At 43.2% G+C, this 17,985-nt stretch overlaps 1 protein-coding gene across 2 annotated transcripts in view; it reads right to left on the reverse strand.

Annotated features, from left to right (window-relative positions):
• The window catches only part of IQCH (IQ motif containing H), a 98,664-nt gene that overhangs the window by 51,702 nt on the left and 28,977 nt on the right, over positions 1-17,985 (reverse strand). For both annotated transcript variants that reach the window (XM_054564311.1, XM_054564301.1), the window contains exons 6-7: positions 4,625-4,745; positions 228-514 (exon numbers count right to left, since the gene is read on the reverse strand). In XM_054564311.1, the coding sequence (XP_054420286.1) occupies positions 228-514; positions 4,625-4,745 (408 nt within the window). The remainder of the gene's footprint in view (positions 1-227; positions 515-4,624; positions 4,746-17,985) is intronic.

A 17,985-nucleotide genomic window follows, 5' to 3' on the forward strand; every position in this document is an offset into this window, starting at 1 on the left:
ATTTAAACTCCAAATTTACCCAAATGAGAAGACCCTGGTTCTGTATTTCCAGACATAAAGCCTGGTCTCACATGGATTGGCATGGACTGTGTGCGTGCTGAATTTACAGAGCCAGCTCACCCGGTGAGCAGTGAAGCTTAGGGGCTCCCTTAGAGGCCCTACTGCACACGTGTGGACAGTGTGGGGTCTATATATTTTAGTATTTCAGGTGGCATCGAGTGACTTACCTGCTGTTCCATGGTGCTTGGGTCAATAAAGGTCACCAGGTCTACAGAAAAGTAACCAATCACATTTCTCATTTTACAAGCATTTCCAATTTGGAGGCACAAAGAAATGAGAACTTGGGGATCCACTGAGGTCTGAGGCACGGTGGTACCGGAGGAGATAAAGGGGCCTTCTGCATGAAACTGGTCCCCCGTTGACAGCACCCTGATTTCTCCGTTGGGCTCTATCACCATGTCCACCGTCAGGTTGGTGACACTTTCTGCAGGTGGGTAAGCTTCGATCACGCCTCCTGGTGGGAAAAGCATGGAGCAGTGAAAGGATTCATTCACATGCACTGGGCCCACTGAGGGCAGGAGGAACGAGGCCAGGCTCTGGCAGATGCACTGAGTTTCAGATCCGGTATCTGCCATGACTCGTGAGACTTTGGACAAGCAGCTTCAATTCTCTAAACTTCCTTTCCCTCATCTCTATGATAGGCATAAAGAAAACCAACGGACCAGATTGTTTTGAGCCTTAGAAGTACGGTATTTATAATATTTAGCTCAATGCTTGGCATACAGTAGGACTCAATGGATGGGAGTTCTAGTTCTGATCATAATGAGGGAGGCACCATAAAAATCATCATGTCTGTGCTCATTCGTTACATAAATGAGGAACCTGAGGCCAAAGGCAAATCTCTTGGGGGAATGAGCTGCCCATAGTCCACAGTTCATATCTGATGACCAGTGCTCTTTCTGTTCACCTTCACTGCTTTTTGAAGTTTTGACAGTTTAGGGCTTTCATTAGGCATAAGAGAACACTGACCATTATGCGAGCCAAAGAACTCCTATGAAAAGCCACTTGTAAATCATCTTATGAAATACAGAGCTAGGATAAGCTGCCATTCTTTTTTAAGATGGAGAGGTTTGTTCACTCCCCCACCTTTTTTTTTCTCAGAGAGAGAGGAAGGGAGAGAGAGGAAGGGAGAGAGAGAAACACTGATGTGAGAGAAATATCAATAGGTTGCCTCTCGTATGCACCCCAAATGGGAACCAAACCTGCAACCCAGACATGTGCCCCAACTGGGAATTGAACCTGTGACATTTTGGTTTATGGGACAACGCTCCAACAAACTGAACCACACTGGCCAGAGCAATGCTACCATTCTTGAGAAAAAGGTGTGCTTCCTCCTTGCCAATAATGAGAGCTTTCACTCTAAATAACAAAAATCACACAGTCAAACTTGGTGCTTAATCACAGCAAAGATATTAGCCCTCGCTAATTGTGTGTACTAGTTCAGTGGTGTTTTCAAAAATCACATGGCCCTGATTTTCTGTTCTCAGGCCTAATATAAATCTTACTGTGTATATTTTCCCTTTTATAGGAAAAAAATTTAATACTTCTTGTAAAGAATTAGATGATGTAATTTAAAAGTAAAGACAGCTAAATGTCCCCTAGACATGGTGGGCTCAGGAGCCTGACAGCATTAAATATACTCCATCTGTTAATTCACAAAAATGCTGGGAGTTGACCTCTGCCCATAGGCTTCAAACAGCATATATTGGTAAATCCTGAGATTTTAGCGGTTCTTAAACACAGCCATCTGTTACTTTATACAAAGGTACTTTCCTTAAATTTCTTTAAATGTAGTTGGAACTGGCACTAAAGAAAGCTGAGTTTTAGAAGAAAAACTGATTTATCTTTCTGGTTGGTTTCAGATACACTTTTCTTCAAATGAGGTCTACTAGTGTGTGCTGTACCTAAATACCGGTTGTTGGGGAGTTTGCGAGGTTAATGCAATAAAGCAACAACAAAATCCAGAAAAAAAACCTATTGAGTCTCTTTGACTTAGATAACTTTGTGGCTTTAGCTGTCACCTATATTTTGAAAGGCAGTGCGTCAGTGAAAACACATTGTCCATTATATTTACAAGATCACTTTAGATTTTTACTTTCAAGTAGCTTATTTGTATTGTCCTGTCAGCATCATGGGCACCAAATTTTCACTGCTAATATTTTTCCTTTCAAAGCAATGAGTTCCTTTTTTTTTTTTTTTATAAAAGTGTATTGCCTTTGATATAATCCTATGGCAATGCAGAAAAATATTTGCAGCCCATTTTGTCATCATAAGCATACGTGAGAGAGCAGAAAGGAACGGCAGGAGGTGGAGGGAGACGGTGGCCTCAGGGTCAGGGAACCTGGGGTGGGAGACAGCCTCATTCTGTCGGGGAACATTTATGGAGGCCTGATGTATGCATGAGGCTCAGAGCTGGGCAGAAGTTTGAAAATACATGACTTACTAAACTGGATTTCTGAAATGTGCTAAAACTGTAGGATCTAACTGTGTTCCTATTTACCATGTATTTGTTGTGTGATTTTGCCTGAGTTACTTCTTAGCTTTGAGTCCGTTTCTTCATCTATAAAATTGGCTCTCTAATTAAGCTGGTTCTGTCTCTCATACGCAGGCACTGTGTTTACAACAAAGCTGGAAGGAAGAAAGGAAGGAAGGAAGGAAGGAGGGAGGGAAGGAAGGAAAGAAGGAAGGAAGGAAGGAAGGAAGGAAGGAAGGAAGGAAGGAAGGAAGGAAGGAAGGAAGGAAAGGAGGGAGGGGAAGGAGGAAAGATAAAGAAAGAATAGAGATGAACAGGGGGTTGAGGCAAAGCCTAAGCTTGTGTTTATGCAGATCAGGGGAGACGAGACAGTGGTTGGGAAAACCATTTCTAATCTACTAAACTCATGTGAAAATATGTAGTTAGAGAAGGTTTGTAGGCTGGCCTTGGAAGACCCAGAAACCTCCTCACATCTTGTCCTGGATGGATCTGGAGATCTTCACGGTCTTCTCCTCCTAACTTAAAAAGAAAACCCTTATTCTTGGCCTTTTTTTGTTGTTGTTGTTATTGTAGGTAATTTATTTTCTTCCAGTTGTTCTTAAGGTTGACTCTTTTCATTTTATTTTTCTGTCAGTGGGTGCATATGGAAATTCGTAGACTCACAGAAATTTAGATTTGAGAGAACATTGGAGATCACGCAGCATTTCATTCCCCACCCGTGAAGACCCCTTTTTGACATTCCTATTAGATGGCTGGCCATCCAACCCCTTGCTTAATCATTTATTAACAGTGTGTGTGTGCTAAGCCCTCCCATCCTGCCCTGCCCAGCCAGTGCATTCCACCAACAGATCTGCCCTTTCCGGTGCTCTCTCGTTCTCTCAGCTAAAGTGTGTTCCTTGATAAACACTATACTCACTGGCTGTGGCCAAAACTCCTGGAACAACACAGGCATAGCTCTGTGCAACACAGGCTCTGCTACATATCAACAGTGACCTGGGGCAAGTTAGTTGATCTTTTGTATTACAGTTTACCCCTCTAGATGAGGGTGATAGTGGTACCTTCCTGATAGGATAATTAGGAGGGTCAAATGAATTAATATACATATACTTAGAATAGTGCCTGGCACACAGTAAGCTCTGTCGGTGCTTATTATGCTATCGTCACTGCTATTGGCTTCATTGTGCTGTTGCTGTTGTTACCATACAATTATGATATTATTACATAATGATGCAAATAAAACATTATTATCATCTGATAGCAGTGAATAGAGTGGAAATAGATTTGTTATGGCCTGATATACTAGCCTTCTCTTATCATTCATGTGGGTAAGCATATAAGAGTATCTGCCTTACACTGTAACCTGCTAGGGAGTGAGGGGCATTGCATGGATATCCCTGGGTGTAACACTTGCTCAGGGACCTCTGCCAGGGGGGATAAACACCATTCACTCCATTCATTCCCTCATCCACAGACTCCCTGATGTCCTTAGAAACTGAGGATGAGTTAGGAGGAGGATGAAAGGAATGGAGGATGCCTTTGTTCCAGGACTGTAGAGGATCCTTATTTAGAAATTCCACATTCAGAACTGGAGGTGAGACCATTTCTACTCTCCTAGAAAACAGAAGATGAAACTAACATGGATTAAAGACCTATTTGGGGTCAGCTCTGTGGTAAAAACTTTCACATCTGTGTCTCATTGAATCCTCCCAGCAACGCTGTGAAGTAGGTGAATGAAGAAACTGGGCCTCTGAGGGTTTAAGAACTTTGCTCGTGGTCATGGATGAAATCCAGATCCAGGTCACCTGACTGCAAAACCCATCTCTCCGGAGAAGTCTGTGGTGCAAGGAAAGGGCTAGAATCTTGAGCTGTGCACGTCACGCTTGGTGTGTTCCGTTCCTATTTACTTAAGAGGCTGAGTGCAAGATAAATATTTAGGCAAAGTTTAAAAAGGAAGGAGAGTCTGCTGCCGGAGTACTTTTCTAAACCAACACAAGAGATGCAGGGTGTTTAAATTGGCCCCAGGTTGACCCGAAACTAGAATTCAAGGTTGTGGAAACTGATGCTCAATAGAAACTTTACAGTCTTATTTACCTTGACTGAGAAATGTGTGGAGGAATTTCCTCCACGTCGGGAAGCGTTTCTCATTGACTGGCTGAGCGTGCTGTGCTAAAATGCCCGCCAGCTCCTCGGAGATCTTCACCAAAGCTGGCTCCTGCAGAAACAAATTAAATAGAACCACAAGCAATTTTACTACAGAAATGAAAACTGCTTGTGGAGTGATTAAAAACCAGACCTCCAACAGGCAAAAAAATAAATAAATAAAAAAAATGTGGTTACTGTTTACCCAGAGTCATAAAGCCATTTTGAAAAGTTTCTCTCTTTTTCTAGCCACTTCAGTTTTCATATTCCAAAGTGATTTGGCCCCTAAGTGTGGTGCCTGTTGCCTCTGAAAGGCAGCCTTCTGTCCGCGCATCAGGTAATTCTGGTTTCCGACCCACAGCAGCCCTACCAGCTGAGTGTCCTTGGGCAATGAGCCTCCCCACTCTGAGCCTCAGTTTCCCTTTATATAAAATCAGATCCTTTAGGCCTGATGCTTTTTAATCTATGACATTACCAGGGATGACCTCGGAGAAATTACGAAGTGGGGCGGGTCTTTCTTGGGTACCTCCGTCTCTTTAAGCTATGCCCTTACCCCCTTGTTGGGGGGCTTCCTTGTAACCATGCAATCAAAGCCTTAAACTTTGGGCTGATGCTATAGATGTCGGGTTTTAGGAAGAGGAAGGTTGAAAGAGTGAGGCGAGGAAGGGGCTGGCCCCATTGAACTAGATGTGAGATTGGCCCCATAACATCATAAAACAACCTCGAACTACAGAGCCTTCTGTCGAAGTGAAAACAGGAGGAAACCCTCTGGCGAATTAGAAGCTTGGCTTTTTGATAGAAAAATCCTCATTTTGCCAGGACAATTTTCTTTTTGAATAATTTTAGACTCTCTAAAAATTTTCAAATGGAATTCACCTCTTCAGATCTTATCTCTGCCAGAAGGAGGGCAGTGTCATAGATACACTACCATTTGATGGGCAGAATTTATATTTAAAATATGTGACACTGGCAAGAACTCAGGCTTGCTTTGGGCTGCTGGGAACTTCCAGGCCTATAGGTGAATGCTCAGTGATTTGGGGAATCAGAAAAGAATCAGCTTTAGAGAGTGGGGCGATAAGGAGTCTTTGATATAATCTGTAAGGCCATTTATTTACAACTTCCCTAATGTTAAAGTGCTTGTCCTCACCCTCGCCCCAGCTGCTTGGAACACCTGGTTCATTCTGGGTCCAGTGCCCTCTGAAAATCTACATTAGAAGACAAGCTTTTAAGAATATATATACTCTAGGCAGGTCCAGGTAATCCACATAGTTTCTGAAATATCCAGAAAATCCTGGTGGGAGTATCTTACTAGTTAGCTCAGTAAGTGCTTGACCTGCAAAACAAAATGTCAGGAGAAAGGGAGAGAGCTCCGGACCACGCCCGTTCAGGATGGCTCCCTGCAGAGTGCGGGAGTTCAGCTAAGAAGGGCTGGGGAAGCTGGCCCAGGCCGCCAGCCTCTGCCTCTGGAGGTGGAGGCGGGGAAATTGCTGTCAAAGCAGAGGGTCTTTCCCCTTTCGTACCTCGCACAAATGTTCACAAATTTTTTCCTGCTCTTATGGTACATCCTGTCATCTCCCCAAAGCCCTGCAACTAAATCCTAAAGAATCACACAGGACATGTAGTTCCAACAACCTCCTACTTTGTTCCTTTTTGGAGCACTGTCATCCTTCTTACTGTCCTACACTTGTTTCAGTTAAAACCGTTCTACTCTCTCAAAGACGCCAATTGTCTGTGATTCATGAAGTGCCCCAAAGCTGGGACCGGGAAGCATAGCTGTGGATTCCCACCCTGCTTGGGAAAACCGAGTGACAAGGAAGGAAGCCACGCAGGCCAGGCCCTCTCCCAGGACAGTGGAGACTTGCCTCTTTTTCTGCCTTCTGCCCTCCTATGAAAGGTGTTAGCCCATCTACCCGGTGCTCTGTTATGTGGTAATTCACATCAGGACATAAAAGAGGAACAGTTCACTCATCCATCTGTTCATTCACTCATCCACATATCAAAAATTACAGGTTCTTGGAGTGTCAAAATCAGAGACAGACAGTGAATGGTGGTTGTGGGGGCTGGGGGTCGGGTGGGGAATGGAGAGTTAGTGTTTACTGGGGACAGAGTTTCATATTTCTGAGAGAAAAAGTGATGGTGGTGATGGTCGCACAACATTATGAACATAGTTAATACCACCCCACCATACACTTAAAAGTGGTTAAGACGGTAAATTTTATGTTATGTGTATTTTATCACAATAAAAAAAATTGGGAAACAATCACAGAAGGTCAGGCCTTTTAAGTTACTGAGGCAGGGGAAAAAGTGTTTACATATTTTTAAGAACTGGGGATGGAGAGGCCCATTTTTCCTCCCCTTTATTCCCTTCTGCCTGGTATACCCCTTCCCTCCACGAATCTGCCTCTTCAGTTCATGTCCAGGAGTCATACCTATAAGCTCTTTGGCTTCTCCATTTCCTGTACTATTCTTAACACCCCCCTGTCTATTTTGTGTCTCCCAATTATACTTCTTAATCCCTGCACCTTTTCCCCCATTCTCCCTCTTCCCCCTCTCAGCTGATAAACCTCCATGTGATTTCCATGTCTATGATTCTGTTCCTGTTCTAGTTTGCCTAGCTCTTTATTTTATATTTTTAGATTCAGTTGTAGATAGTTGCGAGTTTGTTGTCATTTTACTGTTCATAGTTTTGACCTTCTTTTTCTTATATAAGTCCCTTTAACATTTCATTTAATAAGGGCTTGGTGATGATGAACTCCTTTAGCTTTACCTTGTCTAGGAAGCACTTTATCTTCCCTTCAATTCTAAATGATAGCTTTTCTGGATAGAGTAATCTTGATTGTAGGTCCTTGCTTTTCATCACTTTGAATACTTCTTGCCAGTCCCTACTTGCCTGCAAAGTTTCTTTTGCGAAATCAGCTGACGGTCGTCTGGGAACTCCTTTGTAGGTAACTCTCTGCTTTTCTCTTGATGCTTTTAAGATTCTTTATCTTTAACTTCTGGCATTTTAATTATGATGTGCCTTGGTGTGGTCCTCTTTGGGTCCAACTTGTTTGAGACTCTGTATTTCCTGGACTTGTATGTCTATTTTGTTTGCCAAATAGGGAAGTTTTCTTTCATTATTTTTTCAAATTCAGTTTCTTGCTCTTCCCCTTCTCCTTCTGACACCCCTATGATTTGGATGTTGGGAAGTTTGGAGATGTCCCAGAGTCTTCTTATTCTCTCCTCATTTTTTTGAATTTGTATTTCCTCATTCTGTACTGGTTGACTGTTTATTTCTTCCTTATGTTCCAAGTCATTGATTTGAATCCCAACTTCCTTCCCTTCACTGTTGGTTCCCTGTGGATTTTTCTTTATTTCACTTAGTGTAGTCTTCATTTCTTCCCTTATGCATTTGCCATACTCAATGAGATCTCTAAGCATCCTTTTCACCAGTGTTTTGAACTCTATCTGATACGTTGGCTATCTCTGTTTCTCTTAGTTCTTTTTCTGGGATTTTGATCTGTTCTTTCATCTGGGCCATATTTCTTTGTCTCCTCAATTTGGCTGCCTCCCTGTGTTTGTTTCTGTGTATTAGGTAGAGCTGCTTTTACTTGTCTTGGGGCACCTGTTACATTGAAAGGGGCAGGGCCTCAGGTATTCACCAGGGTAGGGCAGCCCATTTGGTCATTTTGTGGTGCTGTATGTGGGGGAGGGGTCAGAGAGGGAAAAATGCCACTTGCTCAGCTCTTGCCCCATTTCCAGTCACTTACCCCACTTCCCATATGAGACTGACACCCTTCTAGCTGCTGCCCTGGTGCTGAATCCCGGAGTGGGTAGGTTTGCGTACATTATAGGACTGTGCAGGTCCTTTCAATAGACACCTGAGAGACCAGCAGTTTCTTCTGCCTCCACAACCCCCACTGATTTTTACAGCCAGAAGTTATGAGGCTTTATTTTCCTGGTGCTGGAACCCTGGGCTGCATGATCTGGCCTGGGGCTGGGATGGCTCACTCCCCAGGTATCCCTTCGTTTTTATCTGCCACATGTGAATGTGAGACTGCCCATTCGGCCGGCCACCGCTGCTGTCTCACCACCACTGCACTGCACCCTCTCCGCCCTAGCTCCCTCTCGCCACCCCCCACCCATCTGGATGAATATTTCTTCTTTAAATCCTCAGTTGTTGGACTTCCATACAGTTTGATTTTCTGGCAGTTCTGGTTGTATTTTATTTTGAGGTTAGTTATGAACCTCCTTATGGTTGTGTGAAGAGGCAAAGCATGTCTACCTATCCCTCCATCTTGGCCAGAAGCCTGGCCCGTGACTTTGAGGCCAGTTCTGCCCAGTGCTCGGCACAAGGAACACTAAATGATTGTGGAATGAATCACAGCATTGGTCACCCAGGGACCCATCCCTGAACAGCTGAAGTTACAGAGTACAAGAAAGTGCAAAACAGGCTCCCTCCCTGCTGCCCAGGAACCACTTGGGTGATGACCACTTAAGAACCAGTCATTCTTACTAGGTGGATAGTATGGGATTCCCTGCCCCTGAGGGGCATGGGGAAGATAAATGAGGTGACATTTACGAAGTGTCATCTCAGATGCAACACGCTATTTGAGGGCCAATAATTAACTCGCAAGGCTGCAGCCTGTGGGAGGCATCTGGACACTGTGCCAGGTGTCACCACCACCTCTGCTTACAAAGCCGGCCGGCTTGTGTGCTGTGTGCAAAGCCACAGCGAGGGGTACATTTCCTAGAGGGAAGGCTACTGCAGGAGTCAGAGGATGACTTGTGTCCTGTCATGAGACGTGCACTGCTGAAGGCATGGGCAGGGTGACATTCAGTAGGAGGTTCTGAGTCACGCAGAAGCAGTTTGGGCCATGATTACTTCTCTGAAAGAAAAATAGACAAATAATGGGGTGTATTAACTGTTTGACTTATTTCTTTATTTTGAAAGTGCCTGATATATGGATTCTACTAGAGGTGGCCTTAATACCGGTGAAGAGAGAATTATCCTTTTATCCCTACAAAAAAAAAAAAAAAACAAGAAAGAAAAAGAAAAGAATACAACAGGATCTGCAACTAATGTATTCAAGAAAGGGCAGCAAAATGATATTCTGTGTAAGAGTTTCAATTGACCCCACACCCTGTACCCCATCCGCAAGACAGCACAGAGTCTGTGGGGACTCGGAAGCCGCTTGTGAACTGGTGGGTGAGGTCAGAGTTCAAATCCAGGGGCAGGAGGCTCCATGACAGCAGTAGTATGACCACCTGAGGACACCTCTTCCTTAGGAGCAAAAAGGGCTTAATGGTCACAAAGGGCCTACTGACATCAGGTGTGCATTCCTGGTTTGGGGGCACTTTCTGTTCTCTGGTGGTTATCATTTTTCATCGTACAAACTTTACTGCAACTTTAAGGGTGGGTGCTGGCAAGGGAAGATCTGTAGCTATTCAGGTTCATTCTGTTTAGAATAAACTTAAGCACATGCAGATACACACACACAGATATACACAGACATATATGCACACACAAAGACACAACCATGGCAGACAAACCTCTATGTTCATGTGAACCATCAAACAGTATTTGTAAAATACTGTCTCTTGTCACAGCAGGGTCACATTCATTATCTCATTCAGTCCTTCCAGGAACCCTCTGAGGTCAACCAGCACACGGTTGTCCCCTACTTTGCAGATGGGAAGTGGAGGCTCCTGGAATGAAGAGGCTTGGGCCAGGTCCCCTGCTGAGTTGTCAGATTCTGTTATTGGATGACTTTTAACATGTGGCTGAAGACAGAAAACAATTGACTTGGGGGAACCATTGCTAATTTGTTTGCGTTCTTTTCTGCTTTTTCACCCTCCTAATGTGTGTGTGTGTGTGTGTGTGTGTGTGTGTGGTCTGTCACAGGCTAGCAGCTGGGCACATGCTCTCCATCTGACTAACCTGAGAAACAGTAGTTGGAAAGTTTCTTTCTTTTTTAAAAAGATTTATTTATTTTTAGAGGGAGAGAAACATCAATGTGTGGTTGCATCTCACATGCCCCCTGCTGGGGACCTGGCCTGCAACCCAGGCATGTGCCTTGACTGGGAATCGAACCAGCGACCCTTTGGTTTGCACTCAATCCACTGGGCCACACCAGCCAGGGTGGAAAGTTTCTTTTCATGGAGCCCTATCAAGGCGATGGACCCCTGAGTCAGTATTTCAGAGAGCCTATCACCCACATGGAGCAGAGCACTGCGACCAATTGACTCTGGGTCTGTGGAAAGTATGTATCTTGTGGACAATAAACAAATGTTAAAAAAATTTGCTTTTGGAAATTTTACTTTTTGGAAAAAAATTCAGAATTTCAGATTTTCATTCCACCCTGATGGCACTGGCCCTGGCAACTGCGTTAGCGGCTGGCCTTTGTGGAGCTGATAACTCTAGAGCCATTCCCATCTGGGAGGAATCCCATCTGCACCTCTGCACAGCCTTGTCACCCTTTGTCGAGGACCCACATTAATCCTTCAGGGTGAGACAATAGTCATGACTTTGGAGGGTTTCAGGAAGCATGGACCTGGCCTCGCAGCTCTCTCTCTCTTTTTCTATCAAGAAAGTATAAATTTGAAGGAAGAGATACTTGACTGAAGGAAATTCAGGACATCTCAGGGGAAGCTGCTAGCATATCCAATTTAATACTGACTGGAGCTACTTCAGACTCCAGAGAGTTAACTTTCTCAAGGAACTTGTGTGTGGGGGGGAGGGGGGGAGGATGGGAGAAGAGGAAGAAGGAATACAAATTAGAATGCTCTAAATATCAGTCCCATAAAAACTCGTTTTATCTTAAAAGCTTTTTTGCTGGCTCTGCAGTGGTGAGTTAAGTATAACGATTTCTTGGCTAATCATCTCCAGCCTCCCACATCAGACACTGCTTGGTGGTGTTCAAAAGAGAAACCAAAGGACCTGCCTAGGTGGTCCTGCTTTACAGAGGTTTCTGATATCCCTTCAGCGGTGTCCACCCTGCGACCTGAGGGCCGCATGCGGCTCAGGATGGCTGTGAGTATGGCCCAACACAAAATCGTAAATTTACTTGAAACATTATGAGATTTTGTGTGTGTGTGATTTTGTGTTGCAATGTATTTAATGCGTGGCCCAAGAAACTCTACTTCTTCCATTGTGGCCCAGAGATCCCAGAAGGTTGGACATCCCTGCTTCGGAAGGAATGGAGGGTGGCATAAGGCCAAAAGGCCAAGACAGTGACCTGGAAAACTAAGCAAGACTGTCAGGCTTGAAAGGGGCCACATCGACTATCCAAGCAACTGCCTCATGTGGTAGAACAGGGCTGGGGCTTAGACACTCATACACTGCGCGCTGAGATTGGGGAGCTCCCTGCCGGCCTCTGCCCCCAGGCAAGTGCTCTCCTCTCGGAGCAAAGAGCGGGATACCCGTGAAACGTGCTCAGGATTTCAGTTGGCTAGTTGTGCAAAGATGGAGAGAAGGGAGGGATTCCAAAATCGACAGTGAGTTTGCTGTGCATGAGCTACTTTTTATCATTATAGTCATTTTTTTTTTTAGGTAAAATAACAGCTTTCACTTATTGAAAGCTTACCAAGCGGCAGGTCTGTAGCAGGGGGTTTATATTTATTATCTCAAAGTCACTCTCTGAACTGCTTACTATCTTTCCCATTTCAGGTCACACAGACATGAAATAGCAAAACTGGGATTCAAATGTAGTTGCTACCAGGATATCACAGTGCAATGGGTTCTGCAATTGCCATCAATGGGCATAAATGGTCACTTTGCATCAGATTAGGTCATCCACATGTGATGCAAAGTCGGCTGTCCGATTTATGAAAAATGGTAGAATGGATATCCGTTGTTGGCTGCCCAGCGTCTTTATGCCTCTTTCAGGGTAATGATATCCCGAACTTCCTTTCAGGAACTGCTCCTGTCCCATTCTTGGCTACGCTAGTTGATTGAGAGTTATCCCACCCTCAGCTCCGAGGGTGAGCCCCTGGTTAGCAAAGCTTTACCCTGGCCACTGTCTTTGGTTCAGGAAGGGCACATGACCCAAGCAGGCCGGGCAGATGTTAGGAAGCGCTCCCTGGGGCCCTCTGAGAAAGAAGCTGTAAGCTTTTCTGAGGATGCCACCTGGTGAGACATTCTCTCTCCCTATTGTCTTGACCAAGGACTAGCTCCAGGAGCTTCTGCAACCGTCTTTAACCCTGAGAACAGCCAGCCTTCAGAGGGAGCAGACATTACTCGAAGTTCAGAGGAGAGATGGAAAGTAACTGGGTCCTTGGTGATAGCGAGCCACTGGATTAAGCTTTGTCCAAAGCCAGACTTTGGATCTTAGCTGAGACTGTAAATTCTCTCTTATATAAAGCTATTTTGAGTTGGGATTTCTATTACTTGGAGCTTTGACATTTTAAACTGACACAAGGGGGTGGGCCAACCCGTGGACTGGAATCCATGGGGGATGTTAGAAGCCAGCTCGGATCATTCCTAGGCATTGGTTACTCCCATTTTGCAATCAGTAGTGGAGTTTTCACTTATTCCTTTCCATTAAGATTATTAGAAATAGTCCCTCTTTAAAGTGCAAAAATATGCTGAGAGGATGAAGAAAAAATGAAAATGTCTTCGGCAAGTCATAAACTACTTCCCACACCTACTTAAAGTTTAAGACTGCTTTAATACTCCATGTTTAATTGTTAATTGAGAATTTAAAAATCAAAAATGCCAACTTTGCCTTCGATGAGATGGAAAATTATGCTGCTGTAGAAGGTACCATAATGTAAAACAGCCAACATTACCAAGGCACACAAATGTTTTTGGTATGTAAAATTGCTTTGTAAAATATTTGCTCCATCTGCTGAAAGCGGCAAAGACAATTTTCCCTTGATAGCTAATGGCCCATTTCGCCTGTGTGGCAAGTGATTCGCTGCCGTGGCGGCTCTCATTAAACAGAATGGTGAAAACGCGGTATATAATTCCATACTTACGTAGCATTATCCACTCGCTGCGTCTCGAGGAGTCTGTCCCTCATTATCTAGGCCTCCACCTTGCACCAACGTGCAGGCCTGGCAGTTGATTTGACTTGAGAAGCGTTTTGTCCAACTGAGGCACATATGTCGCGCCTCCATTCCAAAGCTCAGCACAACTGCTTCACCCCAACCAGAAACTCTAGAAAGGTTCATTCCTGTTCAACTTTCCAGCACTTAAACTGCTGTTTCCTTTTTCCCCTCCCCACAGGGGGCTGTGGTTTTCTTTCTAGGCTCACCCACTCATGCTGCATGCTGGGGTTTCGATAGATAAAGATTAAGCGATTCTTGAAATTCGTAATTGAACTTCGCACACTCACAAAAACAGAGAAAATTTTCCCTGGGGCCAAATCTGCCTTCATAAAAGACTGACAAACACTGTCCTTGGTTCCTGGCGTATGTGGCGGTCTGTGATCGCTCTCCTTAAAGGAGCTGTTTACACTATACCCTAAATTACTTCAACAGCTGCTAAAGGAACAATTAAAAATAAATAATCCAGGGTGGTTTAAAAAAAGAAGAATGCGTTCATGTTTTGGGAATGATGCTAAAAAGTAGTTACAGCAGCAAGTGGCAGATTTAAAAAATAAATTTTTAGTGTTGGAAAACGGGTCTGAAGGAAGCCCATGCAGTTTAAAGTTTCAGACCCATGCTGGGTCTGAAGCCATGCAGTTTAAAAATCAACCGCAAGTCAAAATAGCTATAATTACTATTATTGGTACTCACTTTCTTTCTTTCCAGTTAGAGAAATATTGCTGGTTGGAAATATTGTGTAAGCTGAAAAAGCTCTTTAATTGAAAATTAAAAATGAGAGAAAACACATGTGCTCTTTGGACTTAATTATTTTTTTTTAAGTAGTGGGGGAGAAGGGTGAATTTGTGGAATGAAATGTGAGACTGTTAGGAAAAATTATATTTTAATTTTATACAGAAGGAATGGGCAAGCATCTACTTTTAAAAATAGGAGTGAAGAGCTTTACCTTTTCTGACATTCGTACATGTACAGGTGTATATATAATTAAGGCAGATGAAATAGCATTATATGTTTTTTATTCTTTTCTTTCTACAGACCATGCTTATTAAAATACCAGCGTAATAAATCAGTGAATTCCAAAAGTGAGAATTTTTGTTGGGTCTGGCACAAACACATGAAAGTCCCAGTCTTCTCAAGGGCACCCCTCTCTCCTGGAGGGAGGGGTACGGGGTGGGGGGACAGATGACCAGAAGCAAATGGCGCGGTCTCTGGCAGAGGAGAGTAAAACTCATTCTGAATCCAGTCCAAGGACCCATGCCTGCTCTGTGGTTTTCAGCCAAGCAGACATTTCCAAAAGAACTCTAACAGGGCCTTCCTGGATGTGAAAACACTAACCAATTCTCGTTCCTCTCATCTTTTGCTTTATTCCTTCCTTCCACGCTGTTATTGCGAAAAACTGGCAGTTAAATTCAATTGATTCAGAATATTCTGGATCCATATGGCGGCCAACCCTGGAGCTGAGGCGGCGATAGCGCCTCACTGCTGTTCTCAAGCATTTGCCTCTCCCCTAGTCCCCAGATGGTGGGAGTAACATTTAAACCTCCTTTTCTCTGCCTTGTACAATAGACCTTGGCACCATTTCAACTGTTTACTCCGGTAATTAACAGCTCTGATACCACAACAATTACAACTCCTCCACTCTCACCACAATAATGCTATGAATTAGTGAGAGCTAATGGCTGGAAGGTAGAGTGTTTCCAGACTGTGAGATCTGTGCATTTTTAGAATAAAATAAAAGGTACAAACAGCACGCTTGCAGTAGACAATGATTACCTAGTAATTAGTTTACACAAAGCTTCCTATTTAATGGCAAAACGCTGTAATTAACGTGTGACAGAAAATCAAAGGGTACTTTGTAAGCATATGAAAAATTAACACTGCAGGCCCATAGCTTTATGTACTGATTAGAAGCATATTAAATCAATAGGACACACAAACCAACAGCTTGTATAGCTGATTATTATATGTCCTCGGAAGGGGGACCCGGCTTTCATTTAACTTGGGGAGGCAATTTTCTCTCTCCTGTCATCTTCCTCGGGCACAGAGAGGCCACTCCAACCCAACTCTGGCAGCTTCATGAAAATAACCACTGAACTGGAAGAAAACATTCTAAGTCATTTTCAGAGATAAGGAAAAATATGTAAATGATTAAGACTTTCCAATGATTGTGGTAACGTGCTGCTACACTAATTAGAAAAGACACCAACTGGAACCAGAAAATGAAGCAACCAGGTTTCAGTCGTACGGTCCGAATAATCTCTACCAGGTCAATGCATCTTTACTCAATATCTAGAAAGTTCAAGTAACTGGAATTTATTTTCTCTTTTCAAATGATAAGAAGCGAGGGCACTATCAAAGTTTATTCTTTTAAAGGCATTATTATCTGGGTAAATAAGTGGGCAGGCACAATTGGGTCTCCATTCTGTATCTTCAACAGCCACAATTTTATATAATGATAATTGATGCATAGAAAAATATTCTGGAAGCCTACAAGACCCTAAAAGACCTCCTGATAAATCATCAAAGAAAGAATATATTATGCATACTTGTTCAATGTTACCTGCAATTTAATTAGAATGCAATTTTATGGTAATATTAATAATAACAGGGAGCATTTCTTGAAGGTGTATTCGGTGCTAAGGACATTGCTAACTGATTCAAAAGGGTCATCTCATTGAATTCTCACCACCCCTCTCTTGAGACAGCTGCCAATATTATTGCTCTTTACAGATGAAGAGATAGAGACTAGAGCCCATGGTTCCCCATTAGTAACCTTCATGTGCCCGGGCTATGGAAATTCGGGAGCAGTGGCTGCTGTGTTCCAGCGACCTTTGTGTTTTTTACAAGTCTATGAAGAAAGAAGAAAACCTGCCCCAATTGTAGTGGGTCACAATGGTAGAGACCTGGAAGAGGACGCTGCTCTGGGATTTTCAAACAAGGGGTCTTCTCTAAATGCAGCAAGAACACTGGGCAGGAGGAGCAGTGTGGGTTTCACACTAGGCACAACCACTTATTAGCTATATGAACGTGCACAAGTCAGCTAACTCCCCAAACATCAGTTTCTCCATCTGTAACCGGAATAACAATACCTTCCTTGTCAAAGTGGCACTACCTTCTTAGGAAGTCATGTGGCAATATGTAACAAGAGCCATAAAACATGCTATTCCTTGGTCTTTCTCCTAGGAAATTAACTCAACAAAAGGTATTCAATTTTAAAATAACCAAAAACAGAAACAAACAAATTCCCCCCCTCCTTTCTTCCTCTTACTACCACTACTCCCACGCGCGCGCACACACACGCACACGCTGGAAACAACCTAAATTTCCAACTTAGTTGAATAGTTTACTATGTTAGAGTAAATCAGTATGGGAGAATATTATACACCCATTAATTGTGACAACCACCTGTAAACATGGAGAATGTTGAAGATGTGATATTTAAATAGTATATACACTATTGCTGTAGCTATAGGAAATAAATACAGCGCATTGGAAAATTAATACACAAAAATGAAAACAACTATGCTTTGGAAAAGTGATTTTGTACTTATTTGTTCAAATATACCTTTAATCATGTTATATTACCTTTTAACTTTTCCAAAAAATTATGTGGTTACTGGGTCATGGTTCATTGGGATCACCTAATAAATATGTACAAAATTCCATACAAGGCACCAAGCTCAGCTATCCATCTAACAGTGGCTCCTGTCACCCAGTTGTGTAGCTGTCTGAATGGATGGAAGTCTTCTCAATGGAGCCACACAGATCTAAGGCACTGATTGACTGACGGTCCTCTTCTATAATGGTGTATTTGGTTTGCTGACTTACTTCTATAAGGAAGCAAACGACTGTGGTTTATTTTATTTTTTCTAGAGTTGGGTGCCTTGAATTAGTATATACATAATGTCCCCCCCTTGGAGATCCTCAAATTAATTTAAAATGTCTAATAAAGTACACCAAAGTACAAGTAAAGGTAAAACTGCTCTTGCCAAGGGCTAAAATAGCAATATCATATAGTAGCGTAGAGCCAGTTCAATTTCCTTTTTCTCCTTTTCTTGTAAGTGGTAAAATTGTGACACCAAGACCTCTACATCTTAGACCACGCACCCAAGGAAACAGAGGCCCAAAGAAGGTCTGCTCAGAAAAACCGAAAAAGTAAACTGGCTTAGGCCCTCCTACGGAGAAACTGTTCTACAAACTCTTGAAAAGCAGTGTCAGCAGTATCATCATTGCCACCAAGCCATCTCCCAGGAATGAAGGAGGGAAGATTTACCCCTTAAAAGAAA

Source organism: Pteronotus mesoamericanus, unplaced genomic scaffold, assembly GCF_021234165.1.
Source record: "Pteronotus mesoamericanus isolate MK-2021 breed Mesoamerican mustached bat unplaced genomic scaffold, CSHL_Meso_final contig_164, whole genome shotgun sequence".
NCBI classification, from domain to species: Eukaryota; Metazoa; Chordata; class Mammalia; order Chiroptera; family Mormoopidae; genus Pteronotus; species Pteronotus mesoamericanus.